General features: G+C 41.7%; 1 protein-coding gene across 1 annotated transcript in view; it reads right to left on the reverse strand.

Annotated features, from left to right (window-relative positions):
* Nucleotides 1–2436: 2436 nt before the first annotated feature.
* COL4A3 (collagen type IV alpha 3 chain) overlaps nt 2437–27837 on the reverse strand; it is a 51841-nt gene continuing 26440 nt past the window's right edge. Inside the window, exons 22-52 of the mRNA XM_054175582.1 lie at nt 26701–26793; nt 26278–26373; nt 25866–25936; nt 24263–24451; nt 23820–23988; nt 22974–23066; nt 22073–22177; nt 21759–21856; nt 20220–20370; nt 19975–20088; nt 18755–18922; nt 17633–17722; nt 16971–17105; nt 16478–16576; nt 14920–15009; nt 14422–14561; nt 12660–12786; nt 12339–12419; nt 11303–11401; nt 10268–10318; nt 9256–9441; nt 8464–8594; nt 7993–8065; nt 7325–7396; nt 7099–7218; nt 6507–6605; nt 5949–6161; nt 5102–5279; nt 3951–4065; nt 3406–3578; nt 2437–2840 (exon numbers count right to left, since the gene is read on the reverse strand). Of these exons, the coding sequence (XP_054031557.1) occupies nt 2756–2840; nt 3406–3578; nt 3951–4065; nt 5102–5279; nt 5949–6161; nt 6507–6605; nt 7099–7218; nt 7325–7396; nt 7993–8065; nt 8464–8594; nt 9256–9441; nt 10268–10318; nt 11303–11401; nt 12339–12419; nt 12660–12786; nt 14422–14561; nt 14920–15009; nt 16478–16576; nt 16971–17105; nt 17633–17722; nt 18755–18922; nt 19975–20088; nt 20220–20370; nt 21759–21856; nt 22073–22177; nt 22974–23066; nt 23820–23988; nt 24263–24451; nt 25866–25936; nt 26278–26373; nt 26701–26793 (3704 nt within the window). The 3' untranslated portion in view covers nt 2437–2755. The remainder of the gene's footprint in view (nt 2841–3405; nt 3579–3950; nt 4066–5101; nt 5280–5948; nt 6162–6506; nt 6606–7098; nt 7219–7324; nt 7397–7992; nt 8066–8463; nt 8595–9255; nt 9442–10267; nt 10319–11302; nt 11402–12338; nt 12420–12659; nt 12787–14421; nt 14562–14919; nt 15010–16477; nt 16577–16970; nt 17106–17632; nt 17723–18754; nt 18923–19974; nt 20089–20219; nt 20371–21758; nt 21857–22072; nt 22178–22973; nt 23067–23819; nt 23989–24262; nt 24452–25865; nt 25937–26277; nt 26374–26700; nt 26794–27837) is intronic.

Raw genomic sequence — 27837 nt, forward strand, 5'->3', positions numbered from 1 at the left:
TCCAGTTGGAGCGAGCGAGATCTTTCTGAAGGCAAACTTCACTACTATCTTAATCCCAGTACACTGTGTATAGGTAGTGGGAAACATCCCTGGAAAGGACAAACAAGCCAAGTGCAATGGGTCTTTTCTTTAGTCAAAATACTTTTTATTTGGCTGTATTTAGCAGAAGGTTTGCTCTCCCCTTCTCCCCCCCACACTGTTTGCTCATTATTTCTGATTTCACATATTTCCATTCTTTCAGTACAATATATTAATACCTTGCACCTCATCAGTACTGCCCAGTCAAGGCTCTCAAAGCATTTACAGACAGGAGTTAACTAATCCTCACAACAACCATTAGCAGTAGGGAAAAAATGACCTGCACCTGCAGAGAGAGCAGCTTTTTTCCCAAGCTTTTCTTTGATTTTCAGTGTCCAGCTTGTGTCAAGCTGGGCTGGATAAACACATGTCCCTGCGGTTGTGTTTCCTGCTTTTGAAAGAAAGAATTGAGTCTGATCACTCAAAATCTCAAGCTGTTTATGAAAATCTTTCTTTAACAATTTGTTGAAGGCCACACAAGAAGTGAGCAGTGGAACCCAGAACTAGGTACAAGGCATGACTTCCAGTTCTTTGCTGTGAGACGTAACAACTCTTTCTAACTTACCTTTGAGCTTTAAAACAACAATCATTTCCCTTCTCCTTACACAGTCCTCCCCTGACCATTTCCAGCAGACTTCAACCTCAGGTACTTACATTCTGCATTTCACTAGCACATTTTACATGAGGGCCCCCACAGTCATCCGTTAAGTACCCTCTGCAGTGCCTTTGGGTGACTGTCATGAGCCTTAATTGAAGAAAACCACCCAAACCCCAGCAACTGAACAAGCAATGTGTGTGGATTCTCTCTGTATTTAAAGCAAACTTCAGAGTTTATGGAAAAATCTAATCTGTGATTAAGGCAAACACCTTCAACCCCAAACCTTGTTCAAATGGAAGACTAAGTATTAACTTGACATCAATACCTTCTTATCAGTAGTGCATCTGCATAGAGATTCTTCATAACCCCCCACAAATTCACAATTACACCTTGTGAACAGAAGTGCTGTGGCTGTTCAAGCAAACCAGAACTTTACAATGCCCATTCAGGTCATGCCAATGGTATCTTCATGTTGGCTCATCAGAAGACACCAGCCTCAAACACAGAGGAAACTTCTCTTAGTTAGGATAACACTGAAAATTCAGTTAGACAGACATGAAGCAAAGTACTTTAACAGGAACCATATGAAATGTCACTGGCTTAAAAAAAAAAGGTCTAAATGAGAAATCTTAGTTATGCCAATGAAGTGCTGGACCCTACACTGGAAGTGGTGCATTCACTGAACTATTCAGGTGAAGCAGGCTTCTTCTAGAATACTAAAGACTGGGGTTTGGATAGATTGTGCAAGTAGTAACATCTGGTATGTTAACAATTTTCAATAGTCTTGCAAGTGCAATGTTATAAATATTTAAAACAAACAGCTGAGAGCTACAATTGGCTGTGAGTTATGTGAGTGAATGAAAGTGCTTTTCCAGTACTTCTGTTCATTTGCAGTTGGATTCTCTTGTATGTATCAGTGCTTAGATGGAACATTTTGAACATCTAGGGTTTGTTGTGTAGATTCACTGGATGGAATAAATGGTGTCATCTGCAGAAATGTGTGATAAATATTTAAATACAGGATAGAACTTGTGATGAATATTTAAATAGGGAATGTTAAAATAAATCTTATTTATTAAAAAGAAACCAAACCTGATTAAAAAAAAACCCAAAAAAACCCCAACAAACCAACAACCAAACAAATAAACAAAACAAAACCAAACCCCACCCCCAAAACAACCCAAAACCCCAACCTGATCATGCCTGATAATCCCTGGAGCAATGCAGGAATTGTTAACTCCACCAAAATCCCAAATTCTGATCTGGTACATGGTTGTTCCTCAGTAGAGACAAAAGCACGAGGCCCAAAGCTGTCAGCTTGGGAAGGCTGTGAAAGATCTCATGGTCTGTGTGAAAAGCCATGGGATCTACTGCAGGCTGTCCAGCACTTGGTGTCAGCCAGCCTTTATTGCCAGGGTGGCTGCAGAGAACATGGCTAGCTTGTGTCACCACCGTGCTGGCTGCCTGAGGCATGGGCTCACTCTCTCCTGGCTAGTCAAGAACCATTATTGTTGCTCCAATGGTTGTGTTCCTGTTGGCCAGCCAGAGGAAGGGTGAGGTAAGCAGGGAGATACTTATTTATTAGACAAGGAAACCAAAACAAAACAACCCCAAATGAGTCATTATATATTTAAAAGTGCACTGAGAGTGTTTCTTACTGAAGCCTATTTCTCCTAAGTGCCAGTGTTCATTTTACCTTACACCCCCTGTGGACACTGACCATAGGTGAGCGGACACCGGCACACGCGGTTTGTCTCGCCGTTTGGAAAGCACGTGACGAGGCAGCATTAACAGCTGCCGTGGAAGATCTGGTGGTGCTGTAGTTTTATCACAAAAACACAGCTTAGACAGGACATAGTCCAGCAGAAGCCCTGCAGACTGCCACTGCAAGCTCTCTCCAACAAAGTGCTCTGTGATCTGCCACAGACAAAAGTCAAACCCTACCTCACCACAGTGCTGCCCTGGCCGGTTGGTTGCTTTCCAGGTGCAGTTGGACTTTAATAAATTAGAGCTCCCCGGTGACAGGCAATTCTTTGTAACAGAAGCAGAGTTCCACATCCCATCTAGAGCAGCTGCTGTTTAGACTGGTCTCTTCATGCAGACCTGGCAACGGCTGATGATGTTTTCTAGTTCTCCTGCTTTCAGTGTCTGGGACAGAGGTCTCCTGAAAGAAAGAACAAGGAGAGACAATGAAACTTTGGATATGGACTAACTGACAAGGGAGTGGAACATCTCCCTTATGAGGAATGGCTGAAGGAGCTGGGTCTCTTTAACTTGGAGAGGAGGAGACTGAGAGTTTACCTCATTATAAATATGTGACAGGTGAGTGTTAGGAGGATGGAGCCAGGCTCTGCTCAGATATACCAAATAACAGGACAAGGAACAGACTGCCCAGAGAGGTTTTGGAGCCTTCTTCTCTGGAGACATTCAAAATCTGCCTGGACACATTCCTGTGTGACCTGCTGTAGGTGATCCTGCTCTGGTAGGGGGGTTGGACTAGATGCTCTTTCAGGGGCCCTTCCAATTCCTAATGTTCTGTGATTGTGACAGCAAGACCTGGCTCACTGAAGGCATCTTGGTACTAGAGAATGAGCCTAATCCTAACAAAGTAGATGCCTGAGCCAAGAGAAATTGCTGTGGGAGCCCCCCATATTACACAGGCAGTTACTGTCTCCTCAGGTGGTTGCAGTGTGGTGTGATATGCATGGACACAGGGAAGTCCACTTTACCTGAACATTCTCCTTGGATTAAGTGATGCCAACCAGAAGCTGTAGGAATTTGTGTAGTAGTTGCAAGTCCCCCTGCCATGGCACTCTATGAATGGGATGGCTCGAAATTCCTCCAAACAAGACCCAGGAGATGCCAGTGCTTGGCCAGAAGCTTCTGAGCCAGCACTCGTGTACTGTAATCATCAACACATGTATGGAAGCAGGTCAGTGACTTCTCTGCATCTGTGTTCAGGACCAGTTTAACTACTCCACTCCCCAAACCTCTTTCCTAGGACTTAGTATGACACAGGAAAGAGCATGCAGTTATTTTTGTCAGACTAAAATCCTATTGCTCTCTTTTCATCTTTTCCCCTTTTCCTCCTGCCAACTATTTTTGAGGACAGATGGTAACAGTGTTTCTAATGCTTCTGGCACTGAGTAAGACTTAGTGCCTTCTTCCTGGCAAGGGAAGAGAAGAATTTAACAGTTTAACAGTTATTAAGAAACAAATTAGTTATAAGCAGTGAAAGTAAGAGGACCTAAAATTCAAGTCTCTATACCCTTACCATAACAAAAGAAAAGCCCTTCCAAAGAGATATCCAGCCATCTGGACATGGAGGAACTACAGTTGACTGGCTGTGAACTGCTATGACCATTGCAGCTCCTTCACAGACAACACACCTGTAAGAATAAACATGCATGAAGTCCCTGCAGATCGGAGGGGAAATGTGAAAGAAGATAAAAACTGTACCTTTTAGCTACCTTGTAGCTACCGAATGGCAGGGCCTACTCCAAGTGTTACAACTCACAAAGGTTTTCTCTGCTTAATGAGGAGGTAAGTAAATTGAAAGTAACCAAACACCTTGCTGCTCAAATGCTTTGCAATCTCTGCTAGAAACTCCAGACCAAAACTGGTATGAGAATTGGTCCCAGAATATTTGAGCTTCCCAGTTTTGCTTTTACTGAATAAACAAGCTACATTTTACCTTCTCCATGTTCTCAATACTTTGTGTTGTTAAGGTTTAGATCAAAGTTGTGTAGTTTGCTAAGATTAGAAAAAGTCATCTTTATTTCCTCAATGAAACTATGAAGTTGAGCTACACTGCAACATCTGGGTAGAGCAGGCTAGAAGACAGAGTACAAAGCCTGCCTCCCTGCCTCTGATTTTCCTACTCTGTCTTTCATGCTTTTAGAACATTTCCTCTTAAGATGCTCTTTATCCTTTTCAGCTGTTCTAAAGCAGCTAGCCAGGACCACATTTGCACAAGGGTGTTTCATAGCAGAGAGCCTTTAGCCACACCTTAATTGTTCTTTACCAGCTACAGTAAATGTACTACACAGAACTGAAGGTCAAACTTATTTGTGCTGTATTCTGACTAATGAAGCTGTCTTTGTTTGATTTGAGCCTCCCTCTGATATGGACAACAACAGGTTCTTAACAAAATCTCACTGCAGGCAGTACGATGGTGTGCTGTCTTCTCATATCAGCCACACAGATCAAACAGTGCAGTGGAACTCTAGCTGCAATCTGATTTTGCTTAAGAGTATTACTGAATATCTGACATATTCAGGGGAGTAATTAAAACCCAAGTAGTTAAAACCAGTGCTTGTACTGGCTGACATGGGCAGGTCTTTGCCTGAGATTTGCCCTTAAAAAACCCACAAGTATGACATATTTGTGGTTCTGACCAGAAAAGACAAAGTCTTATACTCTTACCTGCTTATGTGGGGCTCTAGTGCCCTGCCAGAAATGGGTGCCATGTCTGCTGAAATTACTGCTGCAGCTGACAGCCAGTATGAATAGTCATTGCGAGAAGCAAAGCTGCAGACATCATTGGTGCTACAGAACAAGAATGGCATGGTGGTGAATCTCTGCAAGCAGCTACCAGCTGTTCCTGAAAGACAAAAGAGGAAAGGTTTGTGACAGATTATAGTTATTGTGACAGATTATAGGAGATTATAGTTAGGGCAGTAAGCAGGAGAGACATGATGGCATCCCTTCTACTGTAGTGAGAATTAAAAGACTTGGTGCCTATAAAGAGGTAAGTGTCTGTACAGTGGAATTATCCCAAAGCAAAATACTGATGGCATATACAAAAATAGGTATAAAAAAATAAGTGGCAAGAGTAAAATCTGTTAAAACACCTTCTTGAGTGATATTGGTCCTTGAGACAGTGGCAGGGATTCAGCTGCTTAAGTGAAAACTTTCGGTGTTGTTTTTAAGTGACACCCTAAAGCATCCCATTTGGTCTCAAAAAATGCAAGCTTCTCTCTCAGATCCTGTGTTTACTGGTAGCCCATGCTGTGAACATTTACACTAGACATCTGTCCATAAGTAACTGAATTTCTCCTCAAACCAGTCTAGGAATAGCAAAAAGGAGATAGAAGAGTGCAGGAAAGAAAGGCCACAGCTCTAAAATTGTCCGAGAGCAGCAGAGCACTCTGGAGGCTGATGGTTGGGCCTCTTGTTCATCTCAGACACTTGCTGTGGGCTTGGTTTCACAACATCCCAGAGCTCCTGGCCTCTAAAGGAAATGATCTGGAAGTTTTTAGCAGAACAGTACCAAGGTCTTGTCCATGTGCTCGCTCGTTGCCTTGCACAAAGAGCAGCGAATAGCCAATGTAGATCTGCGCGGTCCCATGTGGGCAGGAAGGAATCTTTGTCGACTGACTGTGCCGGGTAAAGATAAAACCTCTTCGTGTTGGACCGGTAGTGACAGCACCTGGTGATCCAGGTAACCCCTGCAGGCCTGGAAAGCCAATCAGTCCAGGGTGTCCTGTGGAGGGTAAAGAAACCTTGCTGTAAACATTAGCATTTTATTTGCAATGTTCCTTCATTTAAATCAGTGGAACCACTTGAACACTAGACCCCAAAAATACTCAGTAAGATACAGTTTGCAAACCAGCTGCATCGGTTGTGAGATGTGTTTCACTCCTTCACACCTAGCCCAGGCAGCTTTACACTGCACAGTCTTACAGACTAGTGAGGCATTTTGGAAAAGCACAGCCATTTTTACCAAAGAAGTTGTAAAGTAAAAACATTTTCTGGTGAGTGAACAAAAATGCACTTTATCTGCGAATTCAGTAGGAGCGGTCCAGCAGAGATGTCTGCTTTCCTCTACCTCTTTGTCCTGGAAATCCCCTGTCTCCTTTTGGACCAGGCAGTCCTGGTCGACCCGGGTGACCAAAACTTCCTGGTAGACCCTTCACTCCTTTAGGTCCTAAATTGTAATCAGGAAGAAAAGAGAATCATACATCAGCAATCATTTGAGATGTTAATAACTGTTAGTGAATGAAGTCCACATGTAAATGTAGCTGTGTTAAAGTAAAATCATGAGCGTGAATTTGAGTTTTGAGACTTGTCTGTAGTGTTACTGTCACCTATATCCTATCTTGAACACATCTGGAGTACTTCTATTACATGTGGTAATTTCCCTCCTCCTCCCCAGATGACATCCTGAGATGGTTCTGTTTGTATGAAAATGATGAATGTTTGGATCACATTTCCTTTTATTCCATCATTTTGCCTAGACTTTGGTTGAGGGAGAAGCTCCCTCACTGACTGGGACAGGTTATAAGCTCATTAACAAGGCACAAAAAGCCATTCTGACTACAGAGAGGTATTTTTGAAGACACTGCATGTTTTCCCACCAAACCAACACATTTCACTTAGCAGCACACACAAATGTGTACAGAGATAAAAATATAAGCCACCTTGTAGTCCAGGAATCCCCTGAATTCCTTGATCACCCGGTGTTCCTGGGACTCCTGGCAATCCAGGAGGACCTTTGCGTCCTGGAAGAGAGAATATTCTCCCAGGGACTCCAGGTGGACCTAGCAGCAAAAACACAATGAAGAGCTATTGCTTTATATTTCAAGAAAGCAAACTACAAACCAATCAATCAAAGTCAGCTGGTATTAGAATGAAGAGGTTGGTTACCATGCTGGCCCTTTGGTCCCCGTGGCCCTTCTGCACCTTGTGGTCCAGGGGGTCCTTGATTACCCTTTTCTCCTAAAAAAAGATTGAAAATAGTTCTGTCTGATTTACAATGTCAAAACAACTGTTGGAGCTTCAGAGGTTCACTTAGGAGCCTTGCATGGCCATGCAGCTTTCCCAAAGAGTAACACAGCCTACTGTCAGTTATGTTCATGGCTGTTGGGAGGAGTTTGACACTCAAAAAGTATTTTTCACTGTGCAAATGTTGAGGTTACATTCAGACTGCCTTCCACCTCTCTGCTGGAAATACAAGTTACAGGAATGTATTTTTATCATTACCAGACCAGGAGATTTCACTGGCCATGCCCTAAAATGAGAGCTTTTATGCTTAAGAAAGTATAATTACTGTCTGCATGGTGACTTTTCAGATCAGGACAAATTCAGAATGCACAGTAATTAGGAGGGAACACAAACCAGTAGGTTCAACAGCTAATGGCAATTTTGTGTCACTGTAAATCATGCAATTGAAAAGTCAGAACACCCGAGTAATGCAGACCTCTATCAGGTTTAAAACTCTAGAAAAATGTCTAAATCAAACAGATTTTAAATACTGCTATAACACACTATGTAAATTATTGTGTTTGGTGTACAGAGTTGTATGTAATAAATACCTTTGACACCTGGGAATCCAAGAAATCCAGGGTGTCCTCTAGCACCGGGATAACCCGATCGACCTTCTATTCCCTGCAAATCAGATGACAGCAGTAACACACAGGAAGCAGCACACTATCAAGTACAGTTTCATTTGTTCAGAATGACATTCACAGAACAAACTACAACTAGAAGCATGTGCTTCATTTGTGAGTTGTTAGAAAGAGTGGTACCAGTACGATTACTCTGTAATATAGGCTGGCCCAGAAAATGGCATACTAGAAATTGCCAGTAGTTTCTCTTTGGTACATTTAAGCCCACAAACATTCATTTTAATACCTTCCCTCTATTGCAAGGGTGTTTTGGGGAGGATGGGAGGGGGTTTTGTGTGTTTTGGTTTGTTGTTTGTTGGGCTTAAGGTGTCCTGGCATTTTCATCCTGACAAGACATTAACAATGGAGTAAGAAACAAGCGATATTGCTTTCACTGACTTTTGGACCAGGAGGACCAATGTCGCCAGCCGGGCCTGTCGGCCCTGGTACGCCATCTGCCCCTCTGTCACCTTTGCTTCCTTTTATGCTGGGAATGGAAACACCAGGGGGCCCTGGAAAACCAGGAGCACCTGTACAGAAACAGCAGAATGAGTACAGATTAGTGCCAACACCATTTCACACGCATTACACGCAACGCAGCCCAACACTCAGCACTTTGTAGTGCAATTCATGCTTACCCCCACAGTGATTTCCAGCAGAACAGACCCATTTTAAAATAAATCAACTCATTCTTCCTAGCCTGCTAATTTAATCTGAGATCATAACTGAGTTCTTGCAGTTCTATAGCACTACAATTTTTGAGTATCCTCAAGCTGTAGTTTTGCCTGTAATGACAGGATCATTTGGGTGGGAAAAGAGCTATAAGGTATCCAAGTCCAACCCAGCCCTGCTAGGTCACCAGTAAACTATGTTCCTTAGTGCCATAGCTACAGACTTATGCTGTCTCATATGTTTAACCTTGCATCTCAGCTGCCCTACAGACCTCATGGGAAGAAAGCAAACAATGCAGTCCAGTGACTGCAAAACCTAGTGGTATTTTCATTTGCATCACACTGCACAGACCACCAGTGCTTGCAGTGGTAACCCTGCATTAAAGGGTAAAGGAATTACCTGTTCAACTATGAAGCTCTTGTGGGGGAAGAGCCCTTTCAACCCTGAGTTCTGGACAGACTGAATTCTACTTTAAATTATCAGTATGTCATTTCAGATAAAGGAGTTGTAACAACACACCTGGTCTTCCATCTGCACCAGCAACACCTCTGTTCCCTTTTGGCCCAGTAATTGCCATGCCTGTTGCACCTTGAAATCCAGGTAACCCCACTAAGCCAGGAGGTCCAATAGGTCCTTGATCACCCTGACGACCTTTCATACCCAGTGGCCCAGGAAAGCCTGGCAGTCCCATGTTCCCTTTGATTCCTGTAAAGTAGGAGTATGACACTTGGAGAGAGCTGTCAGGATGAGTATGTGCATTTACTATACTGCAAAGATGGAATTCAGCCTTTGTTTTCAGTATGCAGAAGTCCTCAAAACTACCATGCTACTGGAAAGCATAACAGTTGTGAGGAGATATGACTCGCTGCAAGGCTGTGGACACACCGGTAGAAATAAACTTGAGAGGAAGGTAGAAAGATCAGAGCAGGGAAGACTTCTTGACATGGAATAGAAGAAAATGCTTCTTTGAATATCAGACATGGCAAATCCTTATCAATTAAACTGTAGCTGAAGGAATCAATATGAATATATGGAGGATATGAAGAGAGAATTGGGGTTTTTTTAAAGCCAATCAATGCATTTCTACCAGAAATGCAATGCAAACTGTAAAAACTGGGGAGTCCATTGTTCTGCAGTGCAAAAGAGCAGATGAACAAACCAAAAATGCAATCACTGCAGTTTAGTATTCAGAAGCAGGTGTTGTGGTTAGAACACACTCTGGTAATCAAATTACCTCATAAAGTACAATTTTTAAAGCTTTCTGATGTGCACATCACCTTCACAAAGACACAGAAGTTAGCTCCTCTGTTTGCCTTGCACAATACCCTTCACTTCACCAGCAAGAACTCGGGGCATTTAATATGCAGCATCAAACCACTGCTCAAAAAGCACAGAAGGCCTCTTGATTTCCTCTGACATTCTTTGGGCCATTTCAAGCACCCCAAAATCAGGAGGTGACTTCAAGATGAAGATGATGACTCTGGTCTTTAAAAACAGGGCTCTGCTTTTGCTTTCTGAAAAGACAACTCACCTTTACGACCAGGAACGCCTCGAAGGCCAGGGATTCCTCTCCCCGGTGCTCCTAGAAGATTTTAGGTCATGTTATACCCAAAGACCTCAAAAATTGGTAGAAAACATCATAGTCATCTAATATTTCACAGGTTTCTCCAGAATTCACTGAACCAAAACATAGCTTTTAGTTACATGCAAAATGTAATTTACTATTACTTCCATTTGTTCTATCCAGAAATCCAAATTAAATTGATATGTTTTCCTTTCTGGTAGGAATTTGTATTGCTCCATTTTAAGGTACATTTGACAATAATAAGCTTTGTTTTTTTTCAGAGGAAGAAAAAAACCAGAAAGAAAATCTGCATTTGTTAGTTACTAAGAAGGATGAAGAAGAAATGCAAATACCTAAACAAAGCAAACACTGTAACAGTGATTACAGCCAACTGCATATGAAAAACCCTGAATAAATGCTACAAATGCCTTCTCAGTATCCTCTTTATCCTAAGATGCAAAGAAACATTTTCACTGTAAAATATGAAAACCCTTTCTGTCAGAATTCAGTGGAGGATTACATCTCTCTGGGGACGTTGATGACATCTGAAGTGACATTTAAAGGGAAGGTTTTACAACCCAAGGGCCAGACCATCAAAACTTTCCACTATTCACGGAAGTAAGCACTGTAATTCCTTTTCTCTTATTTCCATGTAAGAGAGGAGACTCCTTTAAAAGGATTTTGGTTCTTTACATCTCTCTTAGAGATAAAAGAACTGTTAAAATCAGTACTTTGGCTTTTGCAGACATAAATGTTTTTAGGTGATGTTATGACAAATCACATGCATAACAGTGACACGTGCATTTGGGTTGTTGATAGCATGTACAACAATGGCATAGAAAAAACTGTGAATCATGTAAAAGTGAAAACCATTCTCCTTCTAAACTTCTCTCTGGCTCCAGAGAAGCTCCTTACAAATGCTTCCCAAATAAACCTTCTCAGTTTAACGAGGGGAAAAGAACCCAGCTATAAAACAGAATGAAAATCTTTCCCTGGTGTTACCTGGTTCTCCCTTTCCTCCTGGGGGACCAGGCATGCCATCCCGACCTTGATTACCTCTTTCACCAACAAGTCCAGTTTTCCCAGGGGCTCCAGCAGCACCTGTGAATTATAACAGACCACAACAGCATTTTCACTGCTAGTATTTTTATTTCAACAAGTCCCCTTTATTAAAATTTACTTAATTCAGCTGCTTCTAAGTGGAAGGAACTGTGCTGGTATATGAACATGGCTAAAGAGCAGCATATAATTGTTATGGAGCTCACTGGACTTCAATGGATATAACACCCCCACTATTCTCAAAGATATTTTAGGACCCTGCTGGTGGGAAATCCATACAAGCAGTGTGTTTTCTCTCCCTGGTTATATGACAAGTTCCAAGCTTCTCTAAACAGGGAGTAGTTTCTGATCTTTTCTAACTCTTCTGAATCGTCAGTGCACTGACGTCTGCAAGGCCACAACATCATCATTTTAGTGAGGATCTCTGAACACAAGAGCATTCAATGCTCTGTTGCAGGACAGTGACTGGCACTCACTTTAAAAACATCTGCATGGCATACCTCTCTGTTGCTGCATATTTACACACTCCCCCATATCTATATTTTGCAGGGTTTGATCTTTTCTGTTGCTTTAGCAAACTACATCTCTGTTCCCTCTTTCCACACTAATTCATTTCCTTTCTTCTCATCCAGCTACATCTTAGTTTATTACTTTCTTTCATGAGATAGAACAAGTCTTACAACTGTGTGGATATCACATCTTGAGACCTCTGGATGAAAACAAAGTTTAAAAAAGGCAGGCAAAAAGCTTTGCAATAGAGAAATAAAATGAAAACCTCTCCCCTCAGCTAAGGTGATAACATTGAAACCAGGCTGTCAAAGACCTTAGCTGGAACCAGAGAAGGCAAACAAAACACAGAGACTAAAATTGTGTCAGCTAAATACGAAAAAGCTCAGAAAAGCAAAAGCACCAACTGCCTTATTATAAAGAAAACAACAAACCAGGGTCAGGGATTTGGGAGAAATGCTCTATACCATACCAGAAGGGCCTGGAATGCCCTGCCGTCCTGGGTGGCCCTGTTGTCCTTTGGCACCCATATCTCCAGGAGGTCCAAGCATCCCTGTATAAGAATGAGTTCAGAAAAGGTATTATTACTAGATCCACACTCAGTCTGAGAACTTTGTTATCCTTTCTGCTTCACACAGCTGTGAAAAACCTCTGGCTGAGAGAAGCCTGGCTGCACTGACTATGCAGGAGGTGTTTAGGCTTACAGCAGTTAGATACAAAGGTACCACCCCATGGGGTAAATTTTCTTCTAGAAGCATGTCAGCATCTCATCACCCCTCCATACAACACATACCTGGTATTCCTGCATTTCCAGTTTCTCCTCTCATCCCATGTGCTCCTGGTACTCCTTTGTGCCCTGGATGACCTTGGGATCCTTTTTCTCCTTTGCTGCCCACAATTCCTGGGGGGCCTGGGTCTCCCTGAGAAACAGCAGTTGCACACAGACAGGTGAAGAATCACGTTACATAAACCACATTTCATTCCATATGTAAACAATAACAAAAATTAGATGCCAATTAAAAGGTTAAGTAAGTGTAATCATAGTTTCTGATAATTTTCAGACAAAAATCAAAGTAGACTAAAATGAAGTCTTCTCATCATACCACTGATCATAGCTAAAGGAAGAACAAAACAAATCAAATCTTTCCTGGATCCATACAAACCAGCTTCAGTATTTTGATGTCCATAGACTTCCCTTCAATTTTATTCTAGCAGGTCCTCTTCTGGTCCAAATATACATTCCTTACATGTATTAAACACTGAAATGTATATTTTTCCTTGAGTTCCTACTGACTTGAACCACAGCCATCTCATTATGGCTACCCAGCTAATACAGAAACAGCTGACAGCCTCAACCATGTGTCAGATAATCTCATATGTAAAAAGGCTCACAGTGGTCCAACAACTGGAACATGTGGAGTAAAATTGTATCCAACAGACCTACCTTAAAAGATACTGGTTTTCAATTAGCAATACATACTGCTGAACATAACTGTGGTCGTTTGAGGCTGTGCCTTTAAGAACAAACACTGCTGGAACACACTGGCTAATGTTTTTGGTACTAGAACCAAAACATTCTGATATTCTAAACGAATTTCATTGGTTGATAAACAAAAATTCAGCTTTAGATTGTGAAGCGGTTGGAAAATTTTTTTCCTCAGTTCAGTTCGGTTTGGGAGTTGGGGGAGTTTGGTGTTTCAGCCTGTTCTCCCTGCCTGCTTCTTCTGCGAACTGCTGGACTTGGCCTTCAGATAAGCAAACACTAATCCTGCATGGGCTTTTGAAGCTTGCTAACAACTCTTTTCCTTAGTAACTTGCCTTTCTCTCTCTCTAACCCCTTTTTGGGGAAAAAGGGAGGTAAGCGGGGGAGAGAGGGGGTTCCAAAGAGGGGATCCCTCCCTGAGGGAGGGATTTTTGTTGTGTTATTTGTCTTTGCTGTGTATTTCTGTGTATATATTGTAAATACCTGTATATATTGTGTTATATATAACCTGCTTTCCATATATGCTTGTAAATATATAGCTTTTGCTCTTCGACTGAGTTAGCTGTGGTTTCTTACTCTGTGGAGGAGGGAGAGCTAAGCCCTCTCTCAACCCACTACAATAACACATACTGAAAGTAATATATATTGCTAAGAAAAAAACCAGACATTCATTTTGTGTAATGATATCACAGGGCTTATCAAAACTCAACAGCACAATTTTAGATTACAAAACTTTTGCTTTTACTATGATTCCACTTTTTTTCTGTACTTTGTACTGTACAGGTATTCCTACTCCTGACTGCTTGTGTGCAAATCCTTGTTTTTAAGGGATTAGTAACTTCTACAGAAACAAAATTTTCAAGAGGCTTCCTCTCCACACACAAGAAATTCTTGCACCAAGAGAAAACGGAAATATAATGAACACAAAAATTCCTGAGTAATGACACAGTAGACTTTTCCTGTTTCTTATCACTAACAAATCAGCAGCAGCCTGTGCAGTTCTTGCTTACATGTAGTTCTATTTCTATAGTCAGAGGCTCTGCTTATTGCCCAGTGTGACAGTGTTTCATACCTTTGGACCAGGTTCTCCTGGAGGCCCAGCTGATGGGTAACCAGGATCTCCTTTGTCACCTGGAAAGCCACCGTAGCCTGGTGAACCAGGGTCACCTGATGGTCCTGGAAAGCCTGGAGATCCTTTCTGTCCTTTTGGACCTGGAAAAGTACAGATACTACAACCACTCTTAAAAGGATCATAACTGCATATCACAACCTGTGTTGTGTGAGCTACTGCTTGTATATTCAGAAATTTATTCTTCATTAATTCACACAGGCAGTGATTTTATTTCAAAGCCCATTACAAAGAGGTCCTTGTGTGTAATGGGATGTAAATTAAAGAAGCTGTATTTCACTCAGGAGGAAGGGAGAACTGCATTCTGCAAGCAGATGCTGGGGTGGTGAGAAGTCTACAGGTACTGCATAGAACAAATCCCAGGCTAAGCACTGTGTGGTGTGCTTACAGTAATTTCTCAGATCTCTGCAAAGGCTTCTATAGGACTTGACAGAAAATTACCTGGAATTCCCATGTCTCCTTGGCTTCCTGGTGCACCTGGGAGTCCTTGTTGTCCAGGAATCCCTGGAAGACCCATAAATCCTTTGGCACCTGCAAGACAGAGAAGTGTCATCTTCACACTGAATTTTGACACTGGCTGGCAGAGCTGTCAAGAATGAAGAATTCTCTGCTGCACACCTTGTCATGGTATCTTGCCATTTTACAAACACCTGTGCCCTTGACACAGATAAAACTGACAATATTGTTGTCAGCAAGCCAAGAAAATAACAAGCATTTTATGTGTTGAGGATTTGTAACCACAGCACTTAGGGGCAGAAACTGAAATACACTGTTGGAAATTCTGATCAGGATTGTGGATGTGTATTTACACACTGGACTCCCCTTTCCTTGTCCTCCTGAGTTCAGTCTGCTTTCTGGCCATGTCATGATCACATCATTAGTTGGTCATTACACATTTGTCATGACTAGTACGATCAATTTTTTCTTATACAGCACTTTCCCACCCCCACTCACTTATCTTTAGCTCAGTGTAGCTAAATTAGCATTCAGTTTAATGCCTACAAGATCTAGTTACACCTAGAATGTCCAGATGTCTAAACTTTAGTGCAACAGCAACGCTTGAACATTTAGGCAGATGAGGTCTTATCTTCTTCCTTTAAAAGTTAGGGAGCAGTGGAGCATTTGCAGTTTTTCTTGTGATGGTTACACTGCAGTGTCTATACAAAGGATGTTAATGACAGACTACAGCAGTGATGTTATAATGCCATAGCATGAGCAATTGTCATCGTGAGAAGAGCTATTTTGATTCCAAGCTTAAAAAGATTTCTAGTTGGTTTTACGTAGCTAACGATAGTGTCAAATTCCTTTCTACAAAGAAGTTATCTCAGAGAATCAAAACAACAGTACAGAGAAGTGAAGGTGTTTTATTAGCATCAACTGTAAAAACAGATGCATTATCTCACTGAAGGGTCCACAAGTATCATTGTGTATGAAGCAAGGCCAGAGAAAAGCTTTGTGAAGTAGCTTAAGTAGGTTTGTAATTAAGCAGGCTTTTTTATGTCTGCTTTTCCCCTTAAGATCTGGTACCTTCCACAATAGAAACTAAACTTTGCAGGCTTTGAAAAGGGAAATAAAATAAATCTGACATAAAAAAAGCTTCTGAAATCTTTTTGTGCAGGATTGGAATGTTTGTATTTCACAATTCTTACTTTTTCTCCAATGATATTGGAAATTCAAACTTCACTTTTCTAGATACCAATTTTTATTCTTTGGCCTCAGCCAGCTTTTAGATTTTAAAGGATTTAATATGGTTTTCTATTTATAAGCCCAAAAAATGGTCTATATGTGGAAGGAAACAAAGAATCATGTGGTGGTAGCTGCTGTGACTTTCAAAGAGCAGCTTTTGAAATTGCTCAGTTCTAGAATTCACAGGAAAGCTTCAGAGCTACTCTAGAGAAGGCAGTGCTGCTGCTGGAGCCAAGCTGACGGGCTAACACTGAGGTGATGTTATCTCTACCCTCCACACGAAACAGTAACTTTCAATACATATGTTCCATACCTGGCAGACCAGGTATTCCTTCAGCCCCATCACGACCTGGGGGACCTTGCATACCAGCATCTCCTTTTTCTCCTCTTGGACCCATTCTGCCTTGAACTCCTAAAACAAAGGCTCATTTTAAAGAAGATTTTGACTCAATTTCTTTGCAGTCCAACATCTGGTTGGCAATTGTACCCATTTGTGTGCTCACAGGCTACAAAAGTGTAAAACCATGACCACAGAGCATATAGGTATAAGCCTTAGTGTACTACTGGCATTTGCTATGGGTTTAATGTTATAATACAAGTTTTTTAAGGAAGATAGACTTGTTTAAATGGAAATAACCAGGTTAATACCAAGTTATTCCAAAACCAAAAGGTTGTTACAGTGGTCATCAGTAGCCACTTCAAAGCCATGTGAATTCTCTCAGAGGTAATTTTCTTCCCTCTTTGAGAGTCCACTGGAACTGCCATGGAGATGACTGGTTTTGCAGGACAGAACTATAAACCTATACCTTTTAAGCCTCGTTCTCCTTTATTCCCAATACCAACCAAGGTCTCAGATGGTCCAGGAAAACCTTTATCACCTCGTTCACCTTTTGCTCCAAGAAACCCTTTTCTTCCCTTTAGTCCTGGGAAGCCAGAAGAACCTACAAGAAAATGTAGGGAAATCTCCTCAAGAAACCTGACTAGATCAGAGCATGAAGCAAGCAATGAAATTCCTGTCTTCAAGGGCAACTACACAAGTAAATATACATTCCAAATCAGCAACCTAAACTAGCTTCTTACTCTAGTCATCAATAAAACATCTATCAGCACAGATTATGGCAAGAGACATTTATTATACTGAATAAAGATATAATCTTCTATCTGTTGAAGATATAATAATATTTAGAACATGAATGGGATGGAAAAAACCTAGAGCAAAAAAGCTCTCTGCTCCTTTGAGCAAATCATCAGCCACTTTCACAAATACCAATGAAACAGGAAAGGTGGCAATCCAAAACTGCTAAGAAAAATGAGTGAAATAAAATCATGTTGCCATTCAGCCTGTAGACTGCAGATATACAGAACTCAAGGATTTGCCAAGACTCAAAGCCATGGATCACAAGACTCTGTCAGCATGGCAGTCCCTATATTTTAAGCAATAATGAAAGCAGATGTTATGGCTGCTTGCCTCTGAGACCCCGGCTGCCTGGTCTTCCAATCATGCCAGGAGGTCCAGGAATTCCTAACAGGCCCATTACACCTGGTTCTCCCCTTTGGCCTGTGGAATTGAAGCAACAGGAACACACTTGTTAGTGTTTGATCAGTGATACAGTAAAGTGCTTCAGGAAATAACATATGTGCCTGTCAGGGAAGTGTTTATTTTTTCAGTCCATTTCTGTAACATACTAAGTCAGTTTCCCAGTTTTTAAACATATGAGCAGCACTTGCACACAGAGTAACCCCCAAACCACTTAGATTTATTATATTAGTAGCTGCAACAGCCTCTAGCAATTAATTAAATAACTGATAGTGAGGATAATGCAACTTGGATATCCAATTCACACAGGGATGGAAGATCTGTCATGGGATGTATGGAAAAGACTTTTGTTTCTGGCTCAGGAGCTGAAGGCCAGCTCAGAGGTGACAGCTCCCCTCAAATGACATCAGAAGTCAATCGCTACCTGTTTGTCATCAGATTTATAGGTTGTGTATATAAAAAGGCATGGACCATCTACTTCCCACAGGATAGTGAAGGATTTGATAGTAAGGGAAAATTTTTATTAGAGGCCAGAAGCATTAGCTAACTAATTTCTTTTATTCTACAAATAAAAATAAACTAAAAAGCAAACCTTCCAGAGATTACCAATTTACTTAAGTGAGCTCTAGTTAACATGGCAGAGTTTGATCTGACTTCACTGTCAGACTGAAGAGGGAAACTTGCTTTTTAAGCAAAAGAAGGTAGTATAAAGCTGACTGTTCCAACAAGGAACACTTTACACTTCTGTTACGCTGGGAAGTTGCTTTGAATGCTAGCTATTTCATACCCTACTGCAGGCACATTGCTGTACAGAAAGCAACATGAGGTAGCCCTCTGTTCTCAGAAGACTTACAAAAATTCAGAACTGAGTCATGACAGCTCCAAGATACAGAAACTGGTGATTTATTTGTTTCCCATACAGATCTCAATGATACATGAAAGCTGGTGATAGGAAATATTTCAGCATCTTCAGTTTGGAGAAGTGTGACTAACATCTTGTTGCAAAGACTGACTTAATTTCTCCATAAAAACATGTATTTGGGGAATCCTTACCTGGCACACCAGAGATTCCTGGCCTTCCAGACTGCCCCTTGGGACCAGGCAAGCCTGTATTTCCCTGAAGACCTATTAATCCAGGTTCCCCAGGCTCTCCATAGATTCCTGGGATACTTAAGCCAGGAGGACCCAGTTTTCCTTTTGAACCTGGTGAACCTCTTCCCCCTAAGAAAAATGCATGACATCATAGTACGTTGCATCTGTCTGGAAAACAAACCTTCATCTCTATCTTGCCATTCCAAGCATGAAACTCTGCTTGTCTGAGGGCTAAACATTAGACCTGTATGACAACACACACATGCAGGAAATCTTAAGAGAGTTGTGGGTTAGCTTTTTCAAAGAAAAAAAATTAGGCAAGTTTAGACAATTCCATGGGTACCCAAGTACAAGGCTGGGGAGAGGCCTCGAGCACAAGCCCTACGAGGAGAGGCTGAGGGAGCTGGGATTGTTTAGCCTGCAGAAGAGGAGGCTCAGGGGAGACCTTATTGCTCTCTACAACTACCTGAAGGGAGGCTGTAGCCAGGAGGGGGTTGCTCTCTTCTCCCAGGCAATCAGCAGCAGACAAGAGCACACAGTCTCAAACTGAGCCACGGGAAGTTTCGGCTCAAGGTGAGGAGAAAGTTCTTCACAGAGAGAATTGTTAGCCGTTGGAATGTGATGCCCTGGGAGGTGGTGGAGTCACCATCCCTGGAGGTGTTGAAGAGGGCACTGGATGTGGCACTTAGTGCCATGGTTTAGTAGTCATGAGGTCTTGGGTGACAGGTTGGACTTGATGACCTTTGAGGTCTTTTCCAACCTTATTGATTCTATGATTTAGAAGATTCTATGATGTAGAAGAAAAATCATCTACAGTACATGAAGATACTTTTGAGACCCTAAACTGACTTTCAACCTAGCTGAGCTCTTTCTCTATTTTGTTTCTTTATCAGTTGTCATTGCACCAAAGAATGTAAGTTTGGCCTCATACAGGAGATGTGCCTGAAATATCCTTTTTCCTGTGGAACGTGAGCCATTTGTGATTATTCTTTATACTATACAATGGAATCTGAATTTTAATCCATGAGATGTTTCCTCTTATCTGCAGCAAGTCCATCCTCTAAATGGCCTCCCATTTTCTCACATACAGAAACAACATCAGCTCTCTCAAGCCATTGGAAGGCAGAAATGAATCCCAGACCCACCCAGCCAAATGGCACATTTGATTCAGATGGTCCTACCTGGTGGACCTGTAGGTCCCTGGACACCTGGCAAACCTGGAAGGCCAATAAGACATTCAGCAGGTTTCCCTGGAAAACCTCGATCTCCAGGAGCTCCAGGTGAGCCATGATCTCCTAAAAGAAAAGAGACTGGATTCAGAATGATTTAAGCAGAAGAGTCAGGCTTTGAGTGAGCATTGTTTGACTTGGCTTTCCTTTCTTTAAAACAACTTGCTGTGCTCCTTGACTTTGTTTGACAACAGTACCTCTTAGGCCATCATCACCATCACGTCCAGCATGCCCCGGTATGCCTGGAAGTCCTGGAAATCCAGTATCACCTCTTGAACCAGGAATGCCACGACCTCCTGGTGGACCCATTCTACCTTGCTCTCCAGGAATAACCACACCAGGGTCACCCTACAACACAGAGAGAAACGTAAACAATCCACTGCTCTTAGCAAATCTGGCAAACTATTTTCTTCACTATGTGATCCATTAACTTCTTTTATTAAGGTAAGTTTCACGTTATAATTTTTAATAGCTCCAATTTAGTAGGCCAAAGGATATTCCTTGTTGACCAGCTGCAGGTTTCACACCAGAGGAGCAATTTGTCTGGACAACTTTTGAGCTCTGCCTCCTAACTCTGAGAAACTGCTACTGAGCAATGCAAGACCCTTCCCTCCATTTGGTCATTACTGCATTGTGATGTTTGCTGCAGGTGTGAAAAGCTTTGGAGCTGTACATGAAAATCTGGTTGAAGTTCATGCAATTGTAACTTTTCCTTTATTTCTATACTACAGTCATATTTTTATCAGAACATTTATTGAAATAATCAAGGTCAGCTCCCAAATGTGACTCAGGATACTCAAAGTTACTGGGTTTTTAAAACCCATTGTTCTGAACATTGTTTTCCATGAAGATTGGTTTTATTACAAGTGTCCCAAACCTGTTCCCTGAATGCAAAGTCTGAATTATGTTTTTTTCCTGGCTGACTGAACTGCTGGTTGCTTTCAGTACTAGCTTTGACTACCAGCAAAGCAGTATGTTCATGAAGCAGGTCAGCAGAGCAGAGATTATACCAGCCACTGATGATGTACTTGGACCAGAAAGGCCACTCCACATCCAGCTGTTCTGTGGCAAACATAGATTAAATAATAATTAGGACAAAATATAATCCACAGCTCCAAATCCACTCTGTCATGTCAAGCCCATAAAAAAGTGATACATGAGCACACAAAAAAAAAGAACTGCCACTTTTTCACATCATTTAGGTGTTATTATTTTGTTCAAATTTGACTCCTAATTACAGAGTAGCCGAGGACCCTACATTTACATGTGTCATCAGTAGATTAGCCTCTGCTCATCTGCCAGAGTGGCTGAAGTATTACCTCCAACCTGCATCCTTTATGTTTCAGTTCAAACAGAGCACTCACTTAAATTGAATGCATACTTACTTGTACTGACCTCCATCAATCATATGCTTACTTTCTCAAAAGCCATCTTTCTAGTAGCTGTGGCCTTAAATGTTTAACTTTTTTTTTTACTGTAAGCAATGCAATATCCTCCTTGTGCTCTGAAAACTGAAGTATCAAAACATCCCAAAACATCCCAAATACATCCCAAATCTTGTATATGAATTTAAATGTCTGGCTTTTTACATAAAAAATGTAATGTCACAGTTTGTGCAGCACTGCTCAGGACATACAGGAACTCCTACATTCCTTATACTTCTTAATTTATCTGCTCAGCATCACGTTTGATGAATGAGAACTATGGAGAAGTCAACGCTGTATTTCTAACCAAACCTTTTCTCCTGGTTGTCCCAGGTTGCCAGCTCGGCCTGGATCTCCAGTCTTTCCTTCACAACCTGGTGAGCCTCTGCCTCCTGGAAGTCCTTTATCTCCTGCAAAAGGAATTCAATAGCAGTACAGATACTATGGTTAGTACCTCATTTTACAAATGGGGATTTGTGTGGGGGCAGTTCTGAAGCTCTGACACTACTGGCACAAGAGTACTAAAAACATCTGCCTGTCTGATCAATGTTCAGTGATTTTTTTTAATGTGGAATAGTGTGTTTCCTTTTTCAGTTTTTTTAAAGCAGATCAAAAGTGTACTTTACCTTTTGGTCCTGGGTTTCCAGGAAAGCCAAGCCCTGGAAAGCCTGTGTCACCCACAGGCCCTGGGTGTCCTGAATCGCCTGGCTGACCTCTTGCTCCAACCCTACCTGTACAAAGGAAATAAGTAAACTGTAATCTATCTTACCACAGAACATCAATTTGAAGCATTAGAGGATTTATAGTTTATCCTCACGAATTAGGACACTGATGCAGATTACATTAGGTCTTGGCACTATTTCTCCTCCACGCCAGATTTTTCACAGTTAAAATGCAATTTGTCTTCACAGCAACAAAGCAGACAGAAATCTTCCACTTGTTGAGAAGATACAAAACACACATTAGAGGGGTGAGGTTTGCAAGAGCAGTAACAGAAGAACTGAAGCTACCATAAAGATGCCAAGAAACTTTCTTACACTATTAAGAGCAGCTTTAAGCGTGATTGTTCTGTAAAACCTAAGCAAAGATGTCTTAAGAAAACACAACCAACCAAAAAAACCCACACCCCACCTGGAATCCAAGCCCAAAACACACCCAAAAGAAGAAACTCAAATTCTTAGTATTTAGAACAAAGGTTAGTAACAGTCAGGTGAAAAAGGAACTTTGTAATTAATTTACTTTTTAAACTGTGCTTCTGCAAAGCATAAGAAAGGCTAAGAGCTTCAGGAAGATTAAGAATGCTTTAACCTAATTTTGTTCCTTCTTGATGGTTGCAGCAGACCCAGCATAATTTAGGATCTATGCCCTTTCTGTTCACATTCACTCAACCCAGATCTCTTGAAGGGTAATGTTATTGCAAATTCCATAGCTTTTGTACCACAAAAAGCAGAGTAACCCACAGCTGGGATTAAAATCCCAATTTATCTTATCTCTGATTTTTACTGTGTTTAGTGCAGATGTACTCACCTGGCACTCCTGCAGGTCCAGGTAAACCATCTGGTCCTTGAGGTCCTGGCAGGGCAGGTAATGGAGTTACCCTACTGGTCTCTCCTTTCAGCCCTTCAGCAAACACATAATCAAAGATTACAAAGGCTTATAGTTTGGCAATGTGTAGTCTTAAGCATTGAGAAATATTAGTGACCAATCTCCTCAGTTAAAAATGCAAAATTCTACAGTTCCCATGTTTCCAAAATTCCAGCAGGCTTGGGAAAGCCTTCAGATCCTGGCTTTGTAAAGCCAAAGAATTTGATTGACAACAAGGCCACCTGCAGTCTGCTTCTCAGCCCTCCTGCAGCTATCAGAGAGCCAGAAAAGGAAGCACAAAGTCAGCAGGAAAATGGTCATTTGAGAAACACTTCATTTGCAACTTTGTTCCAGAGAGATTCTCTTCAAGAATCTTGGACTGTATCTGCTGGCCAACTTTGAGTCCTTCAGCACTATGCTTACCTCCAAATGCATACACTGCTATGTTCTTGGCTCTCAAAAATGATGAAGCCCTGAATTTCACCCGAGGACTGAGCTCACATTAATGATGGTGACTGGATATTTAAAGGTATTTTCCCCCCCATGGTAAGGACAGTCAGACAGTGGAACTGACTGCCCAGAGGTGATAAGCAGTCTTTGTCCTTGAAGTTTTCAAGGCCCAGCTGCATAATGCCTTGAGTAGCTTGGTGTAATCTCCTAGCTGAGCCTTCTCTGACCAGGATTTTGGACTCCCTTCAATTATTTTATGATCCTATGACTTCTGCTATCATTTCCAGTTGAGTACTCTTTAAAATATGGTAAAATATGGTCAAACAGGAAGTTACAAACCAGCTTCTCCAGGTAATCCAGGTGGACCAGGAATTCCTTTAGAGCCTTTGAAACCTCTTACTCCTTGTGGTCCATATCCTGGCAGTCCAGGGAGCCCCATCTCTCCAGGAAGACCAAGACTGCCAGGCAACCCAGGTAGTCCTCTATCTCCTTTTGAACCAGCCAGTCCCTATAATGATTACACATGGGTGCACACTAAGCATTACTTGCCTTCTACACCAGCTTCAATAACAAAAGGCCCAATTCTATGACTGAATATAATTCTTACATTACTTTAGTAACAGAGTAGCTCTGTTAAGTTAAAAGGAATTTTGCCCTCTGATTTACTTGTGATTAAATGAACATGGAATTTTAGTATCAATGGTTACAAACAGACTGTTGTACCAGATAGAAATAGTGTCAGGTTTTCAGTAATTCTCTGTTAATGCAAACTGCACACATACCTCTTCACCTTTAGAGCCCTTGGATCCTTTAGAGCCAGGTCTTCCCAGAAATCCACTTGAACCTTTTCTTCCTCTGTCTCCCCTGGCCCCTGGATCTCCTCGCTCACCTTTTGGCCCTTCTGGATACACATATCCTGGTTCACCTTTTGCTCCTTTATAGCCCTGCTCTCCTCTAAAACCTGGAGGTCCCTGGAATAGAACAATCTATGTCAACTATTTTCAAGCTTTCCTTTTTTTGCAATTAAATACCTAAGAGTAGTTCTCTTTATTCACAGCTCTCTTCACTGTAAAGGCACACTACAGTGAACAGGGTTTTTTTTATTGGCCCTTTTTCCCCCCTCCCCATCTCTTGACTTTATTCCTCTTGGCCCTGATTATCACTAAATCACAGAATACATTTGGCTGGAAGAGACCTTCAAGATCATCCAGGCCAATCTTTGGCCCAGCACTGAAGGGTCAACACTAAACCATGTCCCTAAGTGCCAGGTCCACATGCCACTTGAATGCCCCCAGGGACGGTGACTCCACCACTGCCCTGGGCAGACCACTCCAATGTTTGATAACCTTTTGAGTGAAAAAGCATTTCCTAATATCCAACCTAAACCTCCCTTGGCACATGTTGTGTCCATTTCCATTTGTGTAATTTAAGCAGGAGTAACACAGGACCATTTAATGGATCAGTGTCAGCTACCTGGTTGTGCTCCAATGGCACAAAAAGAAGGACATGAAAGAACCATAAAATCCAATTAGAGATTTCTCCTCCACATGGGATTATTTTCCCAGGGACACTATAACTGCTACAGCTGACTCTGTTTGAAAGGAAGTTCTCCCTTCCTTTCTTTCCCCCACAGGGTGTAAAGTGGGTACTCTATCCCAGCCAAAACCAGTATAAGCTGAAAGCACACTGGACTCTAGTGATCTTGGCAGCCTTCTGGAAAAGCCTGTTAGCAGACTCCTTCTGCCTCTCTACAGCAACTACCATAATGACTTGTGTGTGACATTTTTTATTGGGCAGCACCAAATGTAATTTCCTATAAATAATTAGTGCTACAGGAATTAGATGGAACAACCAAATAGTATGTCTATGGTGGCAGGTGGCAGCTTTCCTTCTTCATCTTGTCCCCTAAGAGCCAATGCCTAAAGAGGCCTATTATGAGAAGCAAGTTCCTCTGCACAGCTAGGACTTTGGCAAGTCCTGAGTATGCTGGAAACAAGAGAAGTAAGAAGTCTGACAATGATCACAGCACACAAGACTCTCTATATGCTTTAGAAACACTGCCATGGTTATAGAATTCTGTAGAGGAACAGAAGTTAACTATAAACTACCAATACCAGGCAGAAGAAGCAGTCCAGCCATCACGAAATGCAGCACAGGTTAATCGCAGAGGTATTTATCTGCTTCACTGCTTGGGCTGAACTTCCTGCTGTGCTGAGCAAGCTAAGCCAACCATACATTACAGCCTCTACCCAGGCTTCCCATGCAGACACATTCATTACTACAGGAAGAAAACTGTTGAGGTCACTCAGCATGACACTGCATGTAACATCAGCCATGAGGTTTCTTGTGCAATCTGAAAAATAACCTGAAAACCCAGAGTCTTACCTGAGCTCCTGGAAAGCCTGGTGCTCCTGGAGAACCTGGAGAGCCTTTTGGGCCTGTTGTTCCTTCTCTACCTGCAAAAGAAGCAGCATAAAGAAAAATGCAAACAAAGACATGAATTTTGACAAAATCTGACAACCACACCCAGCACTGAATGTTTCAGCCTCTTACATGGACTGCATCACCACAGACTGACCTGGCTTCAGGCTGCACCTGCACCTATTAGCATTCTGACTTCCCCTCTTCTAGAGTTTGTGCTCCTATCAGTACATGGAGCTGTATCATGATCTCACACCACAACCTCAGACTAGTTCAAAGACTGCATGCTGCAGGCATGTACACACCTGATCCTCATGCAGGAAGCAAAAGCACTGGCAGTTCCTACTGCACTATGTGAAACAACAAGACAGCTTACCAGGCACACCATCCTGACCATGTGGCCCAGGAGAACCAGGAAGGCCAGGTATTCCTGGGATGTAGGTGCAATCAGTACACACGTAAGCTTCATCACCTGGAACAAAAACAATTCATTAGTTGTTTTGCAGCAAACCATTCCCAAGCTTAATTAAGAGCTTGTTGTAGAGCTTTTTGAACAGACAGAGGTAGAATCATGCCCTTAATTTTGTTGGAAGATCACTTTCAGCACAGTACAGAAGTACCTGTGGCCAGACAGAACTGATAACATTTAATGGAAAATGCAGGAAGATTCAGTTGAAACCTCCTGAGTTTTTTTCAGGAGTATCATCAGGAGTATCCACACAGGATCCTTTTCATGAGGATCCATGAAGGTTACTGGATTGTACCATCTACTACTGAGCAACAGTCTTCTGAAACTGACCTTTCATGCCAACATCTCCTGGAAGTCCTGGAGGTCCCACACACCCTGGCTCTCCAGGAAGTCCTGGTGGGCCTGTTCTAAATATTACTCCACCTGCAAATGAAAAGAGCACAACACCATTACATTGGTTGATTATTCAGACAATTCACTAGTTGCTATGAGAAAAGTTTCAAGGCTATGAGCTGGAGACACTATTCTGATCCTCAGAAGTCCCTTCCAAGTGGAGATATTCTCTGATCCACTTAAAAGAGAACAGTCTGGACAAATTCAAAACACTTGTATCTGAAAGTACTTGAGGATAAACACAGCAATGCCAAGGTCAGTCTCAGCAGACTGTTGGATCCATCTGTCTAGCCTTTAAAAAGTGTTGTTCTTTGTGGGGAAAGTATTTCCACTTCCTTTCAATCAGCAAACAGAATTCCTTCTTTTACCATGAATGGAAAGGGAACTTCTTTAAAATCCTAATGCTGTTCATGTATCTTTGACAGAACTATCCTGCTGTATTTACTATTGCTTTGGGAAAACAGAACATGCATTGAGCTCTTCCTACAGTAATATATTTGGGGCATGGTTAGGTTTTTCAAGGAGACAGTAAAGAGAAGCACTACAGTGGCACTGGATCAGAGAAGCCTGTTTGGACCAGACCACATGATGCTGTTAGTATTTAATACATTCCCTAGAAGTTTTACAAACTGCTACTGGGTTTTTTTTCCATGTTTGTACAACTTCAGACCTTCTCTAAGGATCACTATGACCTCTGAAGGCATGCAGGTAATTTCTCTGGTTTTCAGATTAGCCCCTTCTGAATTAAGTTTCACAGAGTCACTACACATTTTGTTAGAACTGCTTTTAAGAGCAGATATTTCTTTCATTGGTCTTTCCTGGGTTTATATAGCAGATTTTTATGGCCACAGTTATATAAAAAGGTGAGAAACCTTTCTATTAGGGATTAATTGTATCTTCCCCACAGTACCCCTTTGACAATGGAGTGTGGACCTTCACTGTATGTTTTCATGAATATCCTAAAAGAAAATTTCAGAAGAGAAATTATATTCAACCATATTACTCAAAATATACTCTGTAAGTAAAGTATTTAAAGAATCTTGTACATTAGATATTGAGATGACTGAATTTGTT

Source organism: Dryobates pubescens, chromosome 32 (genome assembly GCF_014839835.1).
Source record: "Dryobates pubescens isolate bDryPub1 chromosome 32, bDryPub1.pri, whole genome shotgun sequence".
Lineage (NCBI taxonomy): Eukaryota > Metazoa > Chordata > Aves > Piciformes > Picidae > Dryobates > Dryobates pubescens.